Here is a 15,988-nt window from a genome sequence, read left to right as displayed (position 1 = left end):
GAGCCCTAAGCTAGATAACTCCAGCCTGCTGGAGGGTACGCAAGCTCTCTCAGGGTCCCCTTTAGCCACTGAGGACCTGACCTACTCCTTGTCCTGTCTTCCTCCAGCTCCCAGGTGGAGAAAGGACACACTTAAAATCTCTGCTCTCCACACTCTGGACATCCCACTTGAACATGGTGACTGTGTTCCAACAGAAGACACTTAGGCAACTGATCTGTTTGGCAGGAAACAGCTACATCACAACTTCCTGGGGTGTACATGAGAGGCCTAGCTCCAAGCCAGCTGCTGGTGAAAACTGCAGGCAGCCCAGCTCCTGTAGATGACCCGCCAGAGAATTCAGAGGGCCAATGCTCTTTGAAGCCACTAAGACAGAAAGCTTCTGCCCCTTTGACTCAGTGCCAGAAATTCCTAAACAAACACGCAGATTCCCTCTCTTGCCCCAACCTCTGAAATGTCTGTCTTTGAGGTCATGGAAATCAGTGCAACCCAGAACTCCAACGGTGACTAGGGTTCTAAGATGCTACTCTCCCACCAAACCAAGGAGCCTAAGCTCTTTAGGGGACTGGTTCCATTCAGCCTTCTCAGGCATACCAAGTTCAAACCTAGCAATCAAGTGAGGACACAAAAAAGGCCTCTACCAGCTCCTGCAGATGCCAGGCCTGTCTGCATCTCACTGTGTTGTCTAGGCTGAGATGGAACCACAGTGGGCTCCAGGGGAAGAAGACCCCTCAGAAGAACCCCCCTTAAGTGAAACCTAGCCCTGCACCTGCATCAAAGCTGTGCTTCTGCCCCACGCCATGCCAGTACCTCTTACCTGGTGCCCATGGAGTGTGTAGAGCAGCCGGCCCTCCATCACGTCCAGGATCTTGAGGGTTGAGTCACTGGAGGCTGTGATGAGGTAGTTTCCCGAGGGGTGGAAGGAGAGGGCATTCACGGCTGCACTGTGTACTGGAGAAGGAACAGCCATCAGGCACTGGCTGGGAGGCCCCCAGAACACAGCTGAAGCCTGGGACAGGCGATGAGAGTCAACAGTGCCTCAGCATCGGCCTCAGGGGGTCAGGCTAGGATGGCCATTGTTGACTGAGGTAGGGAACTCCTCACAGATTTCCCAGGAAAACAGCCCCATTTATGGACGGGGACCAAGGGCAGGCAAAGAGAGACAATGAAGAAACAAACAGAATACACAAGAGGATAGATGATCCTCTACCTTTCCTATAACTCAGCAGTGAAACTGGAAGAGAACAGGCAATTATAGTGCTAAATCTGCTTTACATTCCGTTACTTCAGGGAAACCCTCGAAATACAATACAATGTGCTATCCTACAGGACAGACCTTGTGTGGGCACAGCAAGCAGAGGATGCAGACTGTCAGGAGCCAGTGGGGCTCAGACTCCCGTCCTGGTTTTCCCAGTGGCCTGCCTTGTGACCCTGAACAGTCACCCTGACTGACCTGGCAGTTTCTTCATCTGTACCATGGCACTCTTGGGGCTGCTATGAAAATGCTACCAGTTAATCTCTAACTGAACCCTCAGCCCCCAGTGCCAGCACGGGTATCCCTCTCCTTTGGGCCCTGGGCCCTTCTACCCTACCCATTTAACAGCTCCATCCCATTCATGACTCCTTTCCCTACCACCCCTACCCAAGCCTACCACCTATTCTGGTGTCCCCCATTCTCCAAGAATCAGTCACCCCAACTTTGGTGGCTTGCCCATCTGTGAAACCTTTCACCTCTTGTTCCCAATGGGCTAAAAGTCTCTTGCCCTGTCCCTGATCTTCAAGCTCTCCACTTAAAATCATCTCCCCTGGGAAGCTTTCTGGGGGCCCCTTTATTTGTTCTTCCTCACGCAAGTTCACCCTCTCATTCTGTGCTGCGTTCAGATTCACATCCACTGTCTTCTGACATCACCTCATCAGACAGAGACTAAGCCAAGGCTTCAAGAGGGACACAGAAAATGGTGAGGAAGCAGCTACTTAGGATGGTTGTTCAGAAGGAAGCCCCTGAGGCTACACAACCCTTCTCTAAGGCTGAAGGCATGTTGTGTACGGAGCTCATAGAGATGGACAGAGCTATGTGGTCCCCATGAGGATGGAGCAACATCATAGCCAACACATGGATCTGCTATTCACTACCACTAATCTGCTGAAGAAACCAGTGGAGCTGAGATAACCATGACCCTGATGAGCTGGCACAGCCACAAATAAAGAGGCAAGTTGAAAACCCAGGCTCTCACCTGGGTTCCAAGAGGACGCAGGAACCTCTGCAAGGCCCTCAGCAGAGCCCATAAGGATTACAGGAAGCCTCTTAGATGCTAACCACATTGGTGTACTGATGTGTTGGAGAGTGTGGAGACATGTTCCCAAGCACACTTAGGGGAGACAGCCAAGGCTTTATGTAACCTGGTATTTATATCTGAACAACACGTTCTACTGACACAAGCCTGGAGAAGATCTGAAGGTTTCTGCAGCCCACTCCTGTAGAGAACAGAGACCCCTCAGCCTGCCTTGGAAGGAAAGCCACCCAAACGCCACCTAAGACAAAGAAACAGAAGTACAGCCAATGGCAGAAAAGTGGGACATGGTGAGGCATGCTCAGGGAGTCCTGGGCTTCCCCCGAACCCCAGTCTGTGTGGACACAACTATGGCCTCCCCTCTGGTCAGGCCTACCAGAGAGAGAAAACTGGGTTAAGAGAAAGAGCAACAGAAGCCCCACCCCATTCCAAATGCCAGGGTACACAATATCTACAGTCACTACCCCCAAGAAGGGCTGAGCCTGACATGTCAGGCTTTGGGGGGCATCCCTATTCCCCACTTGCTCTCCTGCCTCATCTGCTGGCCACAGTCTCCCCCACTCTGCTTCTAATCAAGCCCGACCTTACAAGCTATCCCTGGCCCACAAAGGGGTGAGTCTCTCCCTCACAATGCCTTGAGCAGTGACTATCCAAGAACAATCTACTTTTCATTAAGTCCTGTGCAATGGCAGCTATCGGGGACAACACAGACTATCATTGAGAGCTGTAAGCTCCTGGCTGTGATCTAGAGAGGGAAATGTAATTCAGTGTCAGAGATGCACAGCAGCAAGCTTCTACAGGCCACCAGGAGCCAATGGGGTCCTACAGCCCCATCCCTAAACACCAGGAAATGGCTTTAAATTGTGGGCAGCAGATAACCTGAAGAGAGACTTATATTTACACAGTCCTTCTGCCTATACTGTTTTGTGTACAGGAAGAAGGCTTTGGCAAACCTGGGCCTGATGGGAGTACAGAAAGGCCAAGGGGTCCAGAGAATGCCTGTGGGCTGGGTAGTATGAAACCTTCTGAAGTAGACAGTGCCAGGGTTGAGTTCCATTTCCACATCCTCGGAAGTGCTGCTCACTTCCAAGTGTCCAGCACGGCTCCTCGTGATGGTGACTAGTGTTTCCAGTGACTCACCGGCCTCTGGACTTTTAGGAAACTTTGTCTATACCTGCAAGGACCCCTCTTTGGAAAGTTCACATAAATGGCCACTTTAGGATGGTAGGAAACAGTGAGGTAGGTTAGCCAGCATTGCTCCTAATCAATACATTCAATCTCAAAACACCAAGTAGGGCCAGAGAAATAACAAGGTGCTTGGAGAGCTAGCTCAGCAGTTAAGAATGCACTGCTTTTGTAGAGGAACTGAGTTCGGTTCCCAGCATCCACGTCAGGCAGCTTACAACAACTTACAACTCTAATTCCAGGGGATCCAACTTCCTATTCTGGCCTCTGCTGGTACCAGGACACACACACACACACACACACACACACACACACACACACACACACACACTTTTTTAAATCAGAAAACAAACAAACAACAAGAAAGCAAAAAAGCCTTCAAGACCAGATTGAGGGATAGGGCTTGGTGACAGCACGCTTGACGTCCTAGGTTCACTCCCTAGCACAACATTAAAAACATAAAAAAGCTGGGCGATGGTGGCGCACGCCTTTAATCCCAGCACTCAAGAGGCAGAGGCAGGCGGATCTCTGTGAGTTCGAGACCAGCCTGGTCTACAGAGCTAGTTCCAGGACAGGCTCCAAAGCCACAGAGAAACCCTGTCTCGAAAAACCAAAAAAAAAAAACCAAACCCAAACAAAAAAGCCATAAAACAAGGGGCAGAAGGGATGGCTCAGCAGTTAAAAGGATTAGCTGCTCTTCTGAAGGACCCTGGTTCGAGTCCTAGCACCCTCATAGCTCTCACAACAATTTGTAACTCCAGTCTTGATGGAGGAAGGTCATTGGTTGATTAAATAAAGAAGCTGCTTGCCCTGATAGGTTAGAACGTAGCTGGGCGGAAGAGGAAGTGAGGTTAGAGACTCACAGCTCTCCTCTCGGGGGCAGACGCCTCGGAGAGACACGATGTTCCACTCCTGCGGGCAGAGGCGAGAGCTCTGCTCTCTGAGGCATACGCGATGAAGCTCCGACCCAGGATGGACGTAGGCTAGAATCTTCCCGGTAAGCGCACCTTGGGGTGAGACACATATGATTGGAAATGGGTTAGTCCAGGTGCGAGAGTTAGCCGAGAAAAGGGCTAGAGCTAAAGAGCCAAGCAGTGATTAAAAGAATACAGTGTCTGTGTAATTATTTCGGGGCATAAGCTAGCCGGAGGCGGCCGGGGTGCGGCTGGGGTGCTGGGGCCCCGCCGCCCCTATTACAACAGATGGCGCCCAGACGTGTGGGTAACTCAGTCGGTAGAGCATGAGACTCTTAATTTCAGAGTTGTGGGTTCGGGCCCCACGTTGGGCGCCATTTGTAGTAATACGAGCAGCGGGCTGCTTCCCGCCACTCGGCTGCCCGCAAAGCTAGCTTTACCCGAAATAATTACACGGACACTGTATTCTTTTAATCACTGCTTGACTCTTTAGCACTAGCCCTTTTCTCGGCTAACTCTCGCACCTGGACTAACCCATTTCCAATCATATGTGTCGCACCCCAAGGTGCGCTTACCGGGAAGATTCTAGCCTACGTCCATCCTGGGTCGGAGCTTCATCGCATATGCCTCAGAGAGCAGAGCTCTCGCCTCTGCCCGCAGGAGTGGAACATCGTGTCTCTCCGAGGCGTCTGCCCCCGAGAGGAGAGCTGTGAGTCTCTAACCTCACTTCCTCTTCCGCCCAGCTACGTTCTAACCTATCAGGGCAAGCAGCTTCTTTATTTAATCAACCAATGACCTTCCTCCATCACAGTCTTAGGGGTCCAGTGCTCTCTTCTCTTTGGGCAAAACACATACTTGACACACAGACATACACATAGGCAAAACACCCATACCATACATATGAAAACAAAGAAAGCTTAAACAAACACCTCTTGAGTAGGTAGGGGTGCAGAGATGTTCTTAGGAACCAGTGACCAGAGAACTCAGGACTAAGAATTTCAACTGAAGCTCCTGGAAATAACAAAGACTAGCCTGCTTAAAGCCAGCTAGGAAAACCATCCTTGGCCAGCTGGTGATGCATGCCTTTAAACCCAGCACTCAGGAGGCAGAGGCAGGCAGATTTGTGAGTCTGAGGTCAACTTAGTCTGCAGAGTGAGTTCTAGGACCACAGAGTCTACACAGAGAAACCCTGTCTTGAAAAACAAACAAACAAACAAAAACAAAAGAGAGAGAGAGAGAAAAAAAGAAACCTCTCTCTCCTAGGAACCCTGTGAATAAAACCCTAGTGGGAATGATGGGCAGACTCCCAGGCCCTTTCTACTGAGGAGCTAGATTTCCCTTCCAGCTGCGCCGTACACTCTCTGTGGGTGAAGGGGGAGTGCCCGTGTCTTGCTAGTCACCCAGTGCGCCTGGATCATGGACCTGCACATGCCTGTAAAACCACAAAGCAGATTCTGGGTTCTGGGATGGCGGGGGCTGCTGCTCAGATGTTTGAACAGTCTTAACGTGGGCTCTGAGCATATGGCACTTAACCCACCTCCATGGGAACTGGCACTCCCAGGGCTCCACCAACCCATACTGAATTGGGAAATCAGAACTGCTCCTTGCAGTGATAGGCCAGAGCCAAGAAACTCCTTGCCTGGGAGGACAGTCAGTCAGCCTTAGGTAAACAGCAGTGGTTTATGCTGTAGCTGAAAGCCCAAGTGAGCTTTACTCCAACAACCCAGCCAAGCACAGGAAGCACGGCCATGGCGGCTGGACGCACACTGCAGGAGCACCAACCACACTCTTACAAGAGCCCATCGTCCTCTCAAATGAGAAAGCTACTTAGAAGTGTCTGGCAACCACCCAGTGTCACCAGGGAAGACATTGGGAAATCACTGTCCTTGAAATATCTCACCTGGCTTCCTTAGGGATCTGGGACAGAGAGAGAGACCAGAGGTTTGCCACCACAGTGCTGAGAGGCCTTTCTTAGCAATAACCTTCACACAGATCTATGGGCACACTGAAGACGTGTGAGCCTCCCAAGCACTGTTTTAGCCATGGGGCTCTCTGGGAAGGCCCTAGACTTGAGCAGATCTCTCCAGAGCCTGGTGTCAGAAGGTAGAATGAGAGCTGTTTCTCCTGCCCCTACCCAGGCTAAGGGGTGAGTTTGCCTCATGTGAACACCCACCAGGTGCCACAGGCTTCTGTAGGAAGCACAAAAGAAGATGGCTGTGTTTATAGACTGCACGGAGTCCACAAGGCTCCAACACACACCAGGACAGCTGAGAAATATGCCCCTGCAGCCTTGCTGAGGAGTTCCGTCCCAAGAGGCAAGGACAGCAGCAAATGCCCACTGAAAGCTTTCCGGGGAACCTGTGGGTGACAAGCACTCTGGTCCACTTGGAACCTGGCCTTGATGCTCACCCAGGTCCACACACCTTCTAGCTCTGCTAGCACTGAGCTGTCCTTGACCAAGCCCACTCCCCCACCTCCTCTGTATTGTTCCATCTCCTGAGAGTTCATTCTCCTTCTGGCTCTGCCTTCCCCCAGCTATGTCATGGTCTGGTTGCTTTGGAGACCTTTTCTCTTCAGTGGTCCTCCAATCATGAGGGCCCAGAATATGGCACTGACCCTTCTCGTGTCCTAGATCCCGGGGCCCAGCTGGCCCCTCCACCACCAGAGCATCAGCTCCTGCCTCTACTCACTGCACATAAGCAGTCCCCTTGGCCTGACCCCTCTGCACTGGACATCCATGCACCAGTGGCCAGGGTCTGTCAACCACACACCCTAGAATCTCACTCTATATTTGTCCTCTCAAATGACCTCATCCATTTGCTCCTTACCTGTCATGCCCCAGAGTTGCCAGCCACTAGTATTTGGAACCTCAGATTTAAAGGTGGCATTCAAGATTCTTCCAATGAGTACATGCGGCTATAACTCATGAACACCAGGTCTAGGCTCCTGATCCACAGGGAGAGTGGGACTCCTCCAGAGAAATGCTCTCCTCCCAGTGTAAGGAGTGTGTGGCAGGCACCACACCAAGCATGAACTACAATACCTCTACGTACTCTCATCAGCTTCCCACCTCGTGCCAGAGGTCCTATTATCTATCCCCCCTTCACAGGACACGGCCTGCACCCCTGGCCACTGCATGCCATTGTCACTTTCTTGCCTCACCTCCACCAGTCAGTGTGGGGCCCAGTCTCCCACCCTGTGCCTTCACTTAGGCCTGGCCAGAACAGAAAACAGTGTAGGGCCCACCCCTCTCAGGCGGAAGACTGAGCCCACCGCTGCTCTGCTCTAGAAGCCTCTGAAAGAACATCAAGGCTGATGCCTAGGCGCTCTGAATAGGAGAGACCTGGTTCTTGCGGCTGAGGCCTGCCACCTGGTGGTGGCGCAGTGTACTGTATGTCCAGGCAGACCACTAGGAGCAGCAGCAGCTCTGTCACTGCTGCCATGTTGTCACAGCCACTTTCCATTCTTTTTGTTTTGTTTTTTCTGTGTAACAGCCCTGGCTGTCCTGGAACCTGCTTTGTAGACCAGGCTGGCCTCGAACTCACAGAGATCCTCCTGCCTCTGCCCCCACAAGTACTGGAATTTAAGGCATATGCCACCACTGCCCAGCACACTTTCCATTTTTAACATAAACTCAAGCCCTGTCTCACCACCTGCAAGACGAACCCTATCATTGTCCCAGGATAATGATAAAGAGTCAACTGACGCGCCCAGTGTCACACAGCTGGGAATGATGAAGCTCGCTACAGAATCCACACTTTTCCCCTTTCCAGGTCTACTCACCTCAGTGACCCAAGTGCTTATGGGGATATTGGGTAGAGAGTGCTAAAGACTGAGCTCCAAACCAGTGTCAACTCCCTGCTGCTTTGCCATCCAAAGGTGACAATAAGGGGCCATGGCCCTGGGCCTGGAAGCAGAGCCTGGCCCCAGCTAAGGTCAACCTTCTACATGGTTCATAACTCTAGGCAGACCGGTGGAAGAGAACTGAGGCCAAGGTCCCACCAGTGACCTTTTGAGCAGCCCTGGAAAGTCATCTCTGTCATAGGGAGAAATGAGCAGTGGGAGGCTCTCAAGAAGTACCCTCACGGGGCTGGAGAGATGGCTCAGATGGGCTGGAGAGATGGCTCAGAGGTTAAGAGCATTGCCTGCTCTTCCAAAGGTCCTGAGTTCAATTCCCAGCAACCACATGGTGGCTCACAACCATCTGTAATGGGGTCTGGTGCCCTCTTCTGGCCTGCAGGCATACAGACAGACAGAATATTGTATACATAATAAATAAATATTTAAAAAAAAAAAAAAAGAAGTACCCTCACGGACAGTCCTAGACAGAAACCCACTGAAGACTCCTCAGCTGAGTGTGTAAGCTTCTGCTACCTCATAGCAGGGCACCTCATGATCAACATCCCAAGCTAAGATAGCTGCTCTGCCAACTATTCACCCTGGCTAACCCAACAGCCACAAGATGCCTCCCGACTCAGGGCTGGCCTTGGGCCTGTTCGATCATTGCGGCAATGAACCAAATGCCCGCATGGTCTCACCGCAGCTCCTTGCGGCCTAGGGTACTGTTTACCACTCACGCTGATAGTGCTGCAGCAGCCGGTGGGTCCGCACATCCCACACCTTCACTGTGTTGTCCATGCCAGCAGCGGCGATGCAGGTACCGCTGGGGTGGAAGTCCACATAGGTGACAAAACTGGAAGACAGGGACAGTCACATAGTGTAAGAGGTCTTCCTTGGTTAGGATGGACACAGAAGTGTCCTGTCCCTTTTCGTTTGTTCACATGGCTCCCTCAACCTGGAACATGCTCAGATGCAGGCCACTCCCATTCTCCATGTATGATGTGACAGAGAACAAAGAGCCACTGACTGCTGCAAGAACTGGAGGCTTTCCTTCCTAAATCATTACCCTGGGGGACACTAAGTTTAACATGCAGTTTAGGGAGCTGATTCAATGCTCTAAGAGACACAATAGAATTTTGAGAACTTAGAAACTATAGAGGGGAAAAGAGGCCAAATTATTGCATGACCTTAGGTGAAGTGTTTCTGCTATCCATGGGGTAGGGACTGGGCTTAACTGTCTACCCACAAAGAAAAAGGTTCAAAGCTCATACGAAAAAGCAAGCCAGCCAAAGAGCAGCAAGCAGGGCTACCACATGCGCAGTCCCAGGCCCCAAAGGCCACTGGGCCTTCTGTCTTGACCTGTGCAGGAGCATCTGCAAACTGAGAATGACCATAGGGACTCACCCGCCATGCTCACAGTAAGAGTGGACACACTCCCGGCTAGTCTTGTCCCACAGCTTCACAGTCTTGTCATCACTGGCAGACACGATGAGCCGCCCATCAGGGGAAAACCTAAGTTAGGTACAGAGTAAGTCACATGACTAACAGACTCTTTGACTATCACACCGTGTTCTCTATAGCCATCTCTCCCAGCATGCTGTTACCTGATCCAAGAATTTTTTGGGCATTTTGGGATTCTTGTGTTATTGTTATTTTGACATAGGGTCTCACTGTGTAGCCCTGGCTGGCCTGCAACACTCTATATGTAGATCAGGCTGGCCTCAAACTGTGGCAATCCTCCTGCCTCTCCTGAGACTATAGGTGTACACCACTAGACCCAGCTACCTGAACCAGGAATGACCTAGGGTTACATGCGCTGCTCTGTAGGAGAGACCCAGCCAATCACCTTACTTGTAGGGCGGGGTCCCCCGAGGATATTTTTTACTTATAAAGATTGCGGGCACGCTCAGTGCTCCAGGCCGCCCCTTCTGCTTTCCTGTTCTCCGCTGGAACCTCTGGTTCTGTAAGTCTGTTTTCCCAATTAAAGCTGTATATATTTATTACAATTTCTGTCTGCATTCATTTACGCCAGTACACTGCTCTAAGACCTTCAGTGATCCTGGGCAAGTGGCTTCCCTCTCTGTGAGATCCATCCTTTCCAGTGCCCGCAGTAATCATGCAGTAGCACACTGCATAGAATACCCAGAAGGCACATGGCCTGTAGCGATACACAACTGGTCTAGTTTGATGTATGAAGTAGATCACAAGTCCCACATCAGTACATTAGCAAAACACAGTGGGCCAACAAAAACACATGGAGGTCTGGGAGCTACCATCAAAGGACTACTGTGGATATCATACCCCACTTTGTTTACTTGACCCCTGCCCTCCTCTGTTCTTATGTCCTTGACCATAAGACCTCTCAGAACAGGGCCGTCCCAGAAAAAGAATAGTTCTGTTCTAGGGACTAAGTAACTTCCATGGTATCCACAGAGGAAGATAGCTCAATGGTCCCTAACCTCTGACTTCCATGGTTTCTTTGCGTTCTGGTCACTATAACCCCCTCTTCCGGAGCAGAGCTGTGACATGAGAAAGCTGTTGAAAGGAGCTGAAGACACCACAGGCAGGCAAATCTGTGTCTGCCACGTCACAGCACTGCCTCCCACACCAAAGCCAGAGCCTCAGCATCAAGCCCCACCTAGCAGCTCTAGAGCACAATTAAGTTCTGAGGAAGTAAGCGAAGCCGAGTGCCAGAGAAATGTGGGCTCAGACCCCAGTTCCACCACGTACCCACTGCAGGCCCCAGGGCAAGAGACTGTTCTGGGCCTGTTTCTTTTTCTGCAAAATGAGAACGATGCTACCCAGATAGCAGAACCGTCCAAAGGAACAAGGAGCCACTGCACGGTGGTACTGACAGGAGCTTGCTGCTGCTGCTGTTACTGCTGCTGTCCTGGGAGTACTCAGCACTCCTGACAGAGGGTCACAGCTGACTAAGAGGTATCACACATGAGCTCAGTGAAGCTCCTGACCAGTTCAGTGTAGCAACCACAGCTGTTGACACATTATAGATTAGGAAATCAAGGCTCAGGGATACATTAAAGGGAAGCTGTGTAACTTGCCCAAGGTTACAGGCTGACACCCAAGGGTTCCTCTCTGTCCCCTACCACCCTGACGCCCTCCAGGTTCTCCACTCAGACAATGCTCACTTGGCACAGCGGACCCAGTTGATGTGCTGGCTCAGGGAAAACAGGAATCTCTGGCGATGAGTTGACCACACCTTGACTGTCTTGTCATCAGAGGCTGTCACAAGCGACTGGCCATCACTGCAGAAGTGGACACTCCTCACTGTGGCCGTGTGTGCACGAAACACGGTTGATTCACCTTTGCTATGAGGACAGACACCCAGACTCAGAAGATTCACAGCAGTGACACGAGGACCTACAAGTGCACCAGAGTTCTCTCTACCTCTCCAGGCCTCACTGTCCCGGGGCCCCCGAAAGGCAAGAGCCTCTCCACCAGAAACAAAGTGCTTCTCCCCATCTCTACCCTAACGTGAATCCTTCCAGCTTAAGCAGACAGCCCCAGCTGAAGCCCTCTGCTGGCATCTAAGGTCACATGTCCCAGTGACCAGCTCAAAGCCAGGAAAGGACCTAAGGAGGGACAACTCTTATACCAGGTCCCTCAACGCTATTAGTCCCTTGAGGTCCATAACTCACACATTGGGTACCCAGATGCGAACAGTCTTGTCTCGGGAGCCTGAGGCAAGCAGGTGTCCTGACGGGGAGAAGTTCACACAAGTCACAGCATCCTTGTGGCCCGTGAAGCGGTAGGCACGTGACTGGGGCTTCATGTGCCAGATCATGAGGCATGAGTCCATGGAGCCGCTGGCTAAGGAGAGTAACAAGATGTTTCTCAGACCTCAAGAAACTTGGGCACCCACCTCACTGCTGGGATACAGGAGGCCCAGCTCCACCTTCACAAGCATCTCCAACAGGGCAAAAAGGATCCCATTGGGATAGAAAGGTTGCCAGCTATGGCCTGGCAGTTCTCCATGCAGCAGGCCAACACAGGAACCACACTGACAGACCATTCACATGCCATTTCCGTATTGCAACCCAGGGTCCTATGAAATTCATCCCTGTGGGGTCTCCCAGGGATACTCTGAGAGCACAGGGGCCCAGTCCTCCCAATGCTCAGAAGCCAGTTAGATATAGAAGACATTTTCTATTTAAAGGGCCAACTTGGGGCTGGAGAGATAGCTCAGTGATTAACTATGTTCTCTTCTGGACTCTGGAGGCACCAGGCACATGTGTGGTGCACAGATATACATGCAGATAAAACAATCACATAAATAAAATGAGCCAATCTAAAAATAAAAACAAAACAAAGAACCAAACTTAGTAAGAAGCCTAAGGAGGAACAGATAAAAAAATAGCTTCAGTTCCCTCTTTGTTTAGAGCAAACCAACAGCCTCTGGCAGGGAAACTCAGCAATAAAATAAGAAGGCAAGCCTAACCCACGGGAAAAGAAACCTGCAGTCAGGAAAGCTGTTTAGGAACCCTGGTGTGTACAAGGAAGGGGCAGTGGTATGGAGCTGGGAGATGGGCCTTGTTAAATATCTTTCTCACTAGCAGGTCTCTGTAACAAGAAAATGTGCCATATTACTGTGGGCAATCAAACTGAAGACTCAGGAAAAGGAGCCAGTTTGGGGTCCACACCCCAGAGCAGACCCAAGAAGTAGCCAGGATGCACAGGGGAAAACCTAGACCCTGTACTCTCAAAGGATGCATGACCAGCATGCACACAGCCTGCATGGGTCTGCACCAAGTCCTCTGCATATATACTATATGCTTCCAATTTAATGTCATTATGGGACTCCTGAGTGTGCAGAACAAGCGTGTCTTTGACTCTTGTGCCTTCTTCTTGGACTCTTTTCCTTGTTTGCTTGTTTTGTCCAACTCAGATGTGATAGTTTTTGTTTATCTTATTATATTTTTTTTTTGTTTTTTGTTTTTTGTTTTTCGAGACAGGGTTTCGCTGTGGCTTTGGAGCCTGTCCTGGAACTAGCTCTGTAGACCAGGCTGGTCTCGAACTCACAGAGATCCGCCTGCCTCTGCCTCCCGAGTGCTGGGATTAAAGGCGTGTGCCACCCAATCATATATATTTTGTGAAAAAAAGAATCTTTCCAATAAAAGGAAAAAGATTAAACTAAACAAAGGCTGCATGACCCTGACAAGGCTCCTAACCTTTCTGGGTGTTACACTCTATTCACGCACAATGGAGCTTACGAAGCCTAGTAGGTCCAGTGTTCAGAAAGCTAACACATTAGAAGCAAGACAAAGGACTAAACAAAACAGCATGTCCTTGCTGTACTCTGGCGTCCTCACACCAATCCTTGAAAGTTTAGAATCTAGAACCTGAGACAAGATAGATGCCTTCACTTACCCAGCTGCTTTGTGTTGAGACTGAAGTCCACGCAGGTAACTGCATCTCGGTGGCCCTTAAAGTGCCTCTCCAGTGAGGGGTCCTCCTGGGGGAGAGCAAGGTCAAGTGAGTAAAAGACTTCTTTGAGACTAAGACTCTTCCTATAACCAGGAGATGTTAAAAATACTCAAGTGGTTTTTTTGTTTTGTTTTTTGATTTTCCGAGGCAGGGTTTCTCTGTGTAGCTCTGGCTGTCCTGGAACTCACTCTGTAGACCAGGTTGGCCTCAAACTCACAGATATTCACCTGCCTCTACCTCCCTAGTGCTGAGATTAAAGGCGTGCACCACCACTGCCCAGCCCCTCAAGTGTTTTTATATCTTGTATATAAGGAACCCTAAGAAATCCACTAAAAGCTGGTAGAATAAAGAAGTGCAGTACAGAAAGGGACACAGTCTACAAACACACCCATCAACAGATGAATAAACAAATCACAACAAATAAACCACATGTGGGTCGAGCATGGTGCCACTTATCTTTAATCCCAGCACTCGGGAGGCAGGAGCAGGTAACTCTCTGTGAGTTCTAGGCCAGCCTGGTCTACAGAGCGAGTTCCAGGATGGCCATGGCTGTATACAAGACTTAGGAGTTATGCAGAGTTAAGGTATCTCCTTCCACCTCAAACATCAAAAACTTCAAAAGCCCATTTTAGGAGCTCCAAGGAACCCAGCTTGGGAAAGGACATTCCTACTGCAGAGCAGAGCCACCCTTACTCCACGAAGCTGTACCCAAAACAAAGGTGAGGCCCAGTGCCCAGCTCCACCCCCAACACACCTGCAGGGCCACACCTTTTAACAGATGGAGTGGTAGTTCAGGGGGAGGGCTCTCACAAAGCAGCAAGTGAACATTCGGCCTCATCTGAACTTGGAAAAATAAGGACAAAGCAGTGTCTATCCTAGGCTCAGTGAGCAGAAAGGTCCAGCCCTGATCAGTGGGACCCCTTCCCGATGCCCTCTTCCCTGAGTCGTTCATCCTGCATGTGGGCCTCCCCTCCCCTAAAACCAGCGTGTTGTTATGGATGTCAACATATGATCAGATTGGTAATCAAAATTCTAGGTTCCATTTTTGCCCAAGTCTTCAGGTGCACCGGGGCCATCGGCTACCACCTCGTCAGAGCACCAGGCACTTTGGATGCAAACTTTTATTTAAAAGGCCAATTTGGAGTCCGTTTTCTGGACTGGGAGAGGGGTCAGGGTCCGGCCTAGGTCATACTGCAGGTCTCCGTCACCTCAGGCAATCCAATGGCCTACTGCTTCAGCCTGTTAGAAAGGATTTTGCTTCCAAGAAGACATCAAGAAGAGGACAGGACGACGAGGCTCACACTGGTCCCAGGCCACCACAAGGCTCGGGCCTTGCTTGTATCTTCCTCGCTAAATCATAAATCCCAGAAGCAGGGGCTTGGTTGTTCGCCAGAATGGTCCAGCATCTAGTCTGGCACTTGGGACGCTGGGTCAATGCCAGACCCACCCCGTAACCTTAGATGGGAAGGCAACCCCCGAACCCCGCGTCACCACCCGCCCCTCTCGTGGCCATTGCTCCAGTCAGCCAGGCGCCCACTCTCCAGAGACTTACCGGGCTGGGAGCGGCCATGGCGGGGCTGGCCGGGCTGGCAGGACCAGAAGCACCTCAAAAGCCCGAGGGAGCTGCGCCGGCAGTTGTGGTGCCTGTTCAGTTTCCGCGCCCCCAATCGCCGCCAATAGCAACGCCGGTGGCGTCGCCGCGTCCCGCCCACCGCAATTAAAGGAGAAGAGTCCTAGATTTTTGACCGCCGACCGGAAGTGGGCCTGCTCCACAGTCGTCACGCTCTCTCCCTCCAGCTCCACAGATGAGTTAACCCGCCGAGCAGCCAAAAGCCTTCGTTCGTCGTCACACCTTCCTTCTGAGAACTTAAAAAATCCTAGCTAAAGGTTTAGGCCCTACGGTTCATCGCCTAGCTCAGGTAATAGAGCGCGCAGCCTTCCGGGAAATGAAGTTCTACATAGCTCTTACCCTACAGTCTTAATAAAAGTAGAACTACATTTCCCGAGATGTCCCGGGGCGGGCGGAGCTTTACCATTAGGAGTGGCGGCCTTAAGAATCCCGGAAAGAGAATACTGGTGGTGGTGTTTGGTGCTGCCTTAAAGCTTCCGCCTAAGGCGCCATTGATAACCAGTTATTTGCCCCTCGAGACCTCGGAATGGTTCGTGCCTCCGAAGGCTCCTAAGTGTCTATTTAAAAGAGCTGGAGTCACTCGGAATCACAACCATGGAGTAGAGAGACCTGTGTTCAATTCTTAATTTTCCCATGGTTTTACTGGGTGACCTCAGGAAAAGCGTGTCTGCTCCGAGGACAGTCTCCCC

The 15,988-nt window shown here is 51.0% G+C and overlaps 1 protein-coding gene across 1 annotated transcript in view; it reads right to left on the bottom strand.

Annotated features, from left to right (window-relative positions):
- Poc1a (POC1 centriolar protein A) overlaps positions 1-15,630 on the bottom strand; it is a 52,377-nt gene extending 36,747 nt beyond the window's left edge. The window contains exons 1-7 of the mRNA XM_005368501.2: positions 15,222-15,630; positions 13,613-13,697; positions 11,884-12,055; positions 11,374-11,553; positions 9,632-9,739; positions 8,965-9,080; positions 815-948 (exon numbers count right to left, since the gene is read on the bottom strand). Of these exons, the coding sequence (XP_005368558.1) occupies positions 815-948; positions 8,965-9,080; positions 9,632-9,739; positions 11,374-11,553; positions 11,884-12,055; positions 13,613-13,697; positions 15,222-15,239 (813 nt within the window). The 5' untranslated portion in view covers positions 15,240-15,630. The remainder of the gene's footprint in view (positions 1-814; positions 949-8,964; positions 9,081-9,631; positions 9,740-11,373; positions 11,554-11,883; positions 12,056-13,612; positions 13,698-15,221) is intronic.
- Positions 15,631-15,988: the final 358 nt, after the last annotated feature.

This window comes from Microtus ochrogaster, unplaced genomic scaffold (genome assembly GCF_000317375.1).
Source record: "Microtus ochrogaster isolate Prairie Vole_2 unplaced genomic scaffold, MicOch1.0 UNK33, whole genome shotgun sequence".
In the NCBI taxonomy this organism is placed as follows: Eukaryota; Metazoa; Chordata; class Mammalia; order Rodentia; family Cricetidae; genus Microtus; species Microtus ochrogaster.
The sequence above is the reverse complement of the archived record's forward strand: the minus strand, read 5'-3'. Positions and strand labels throughout refer to the sequence as shown.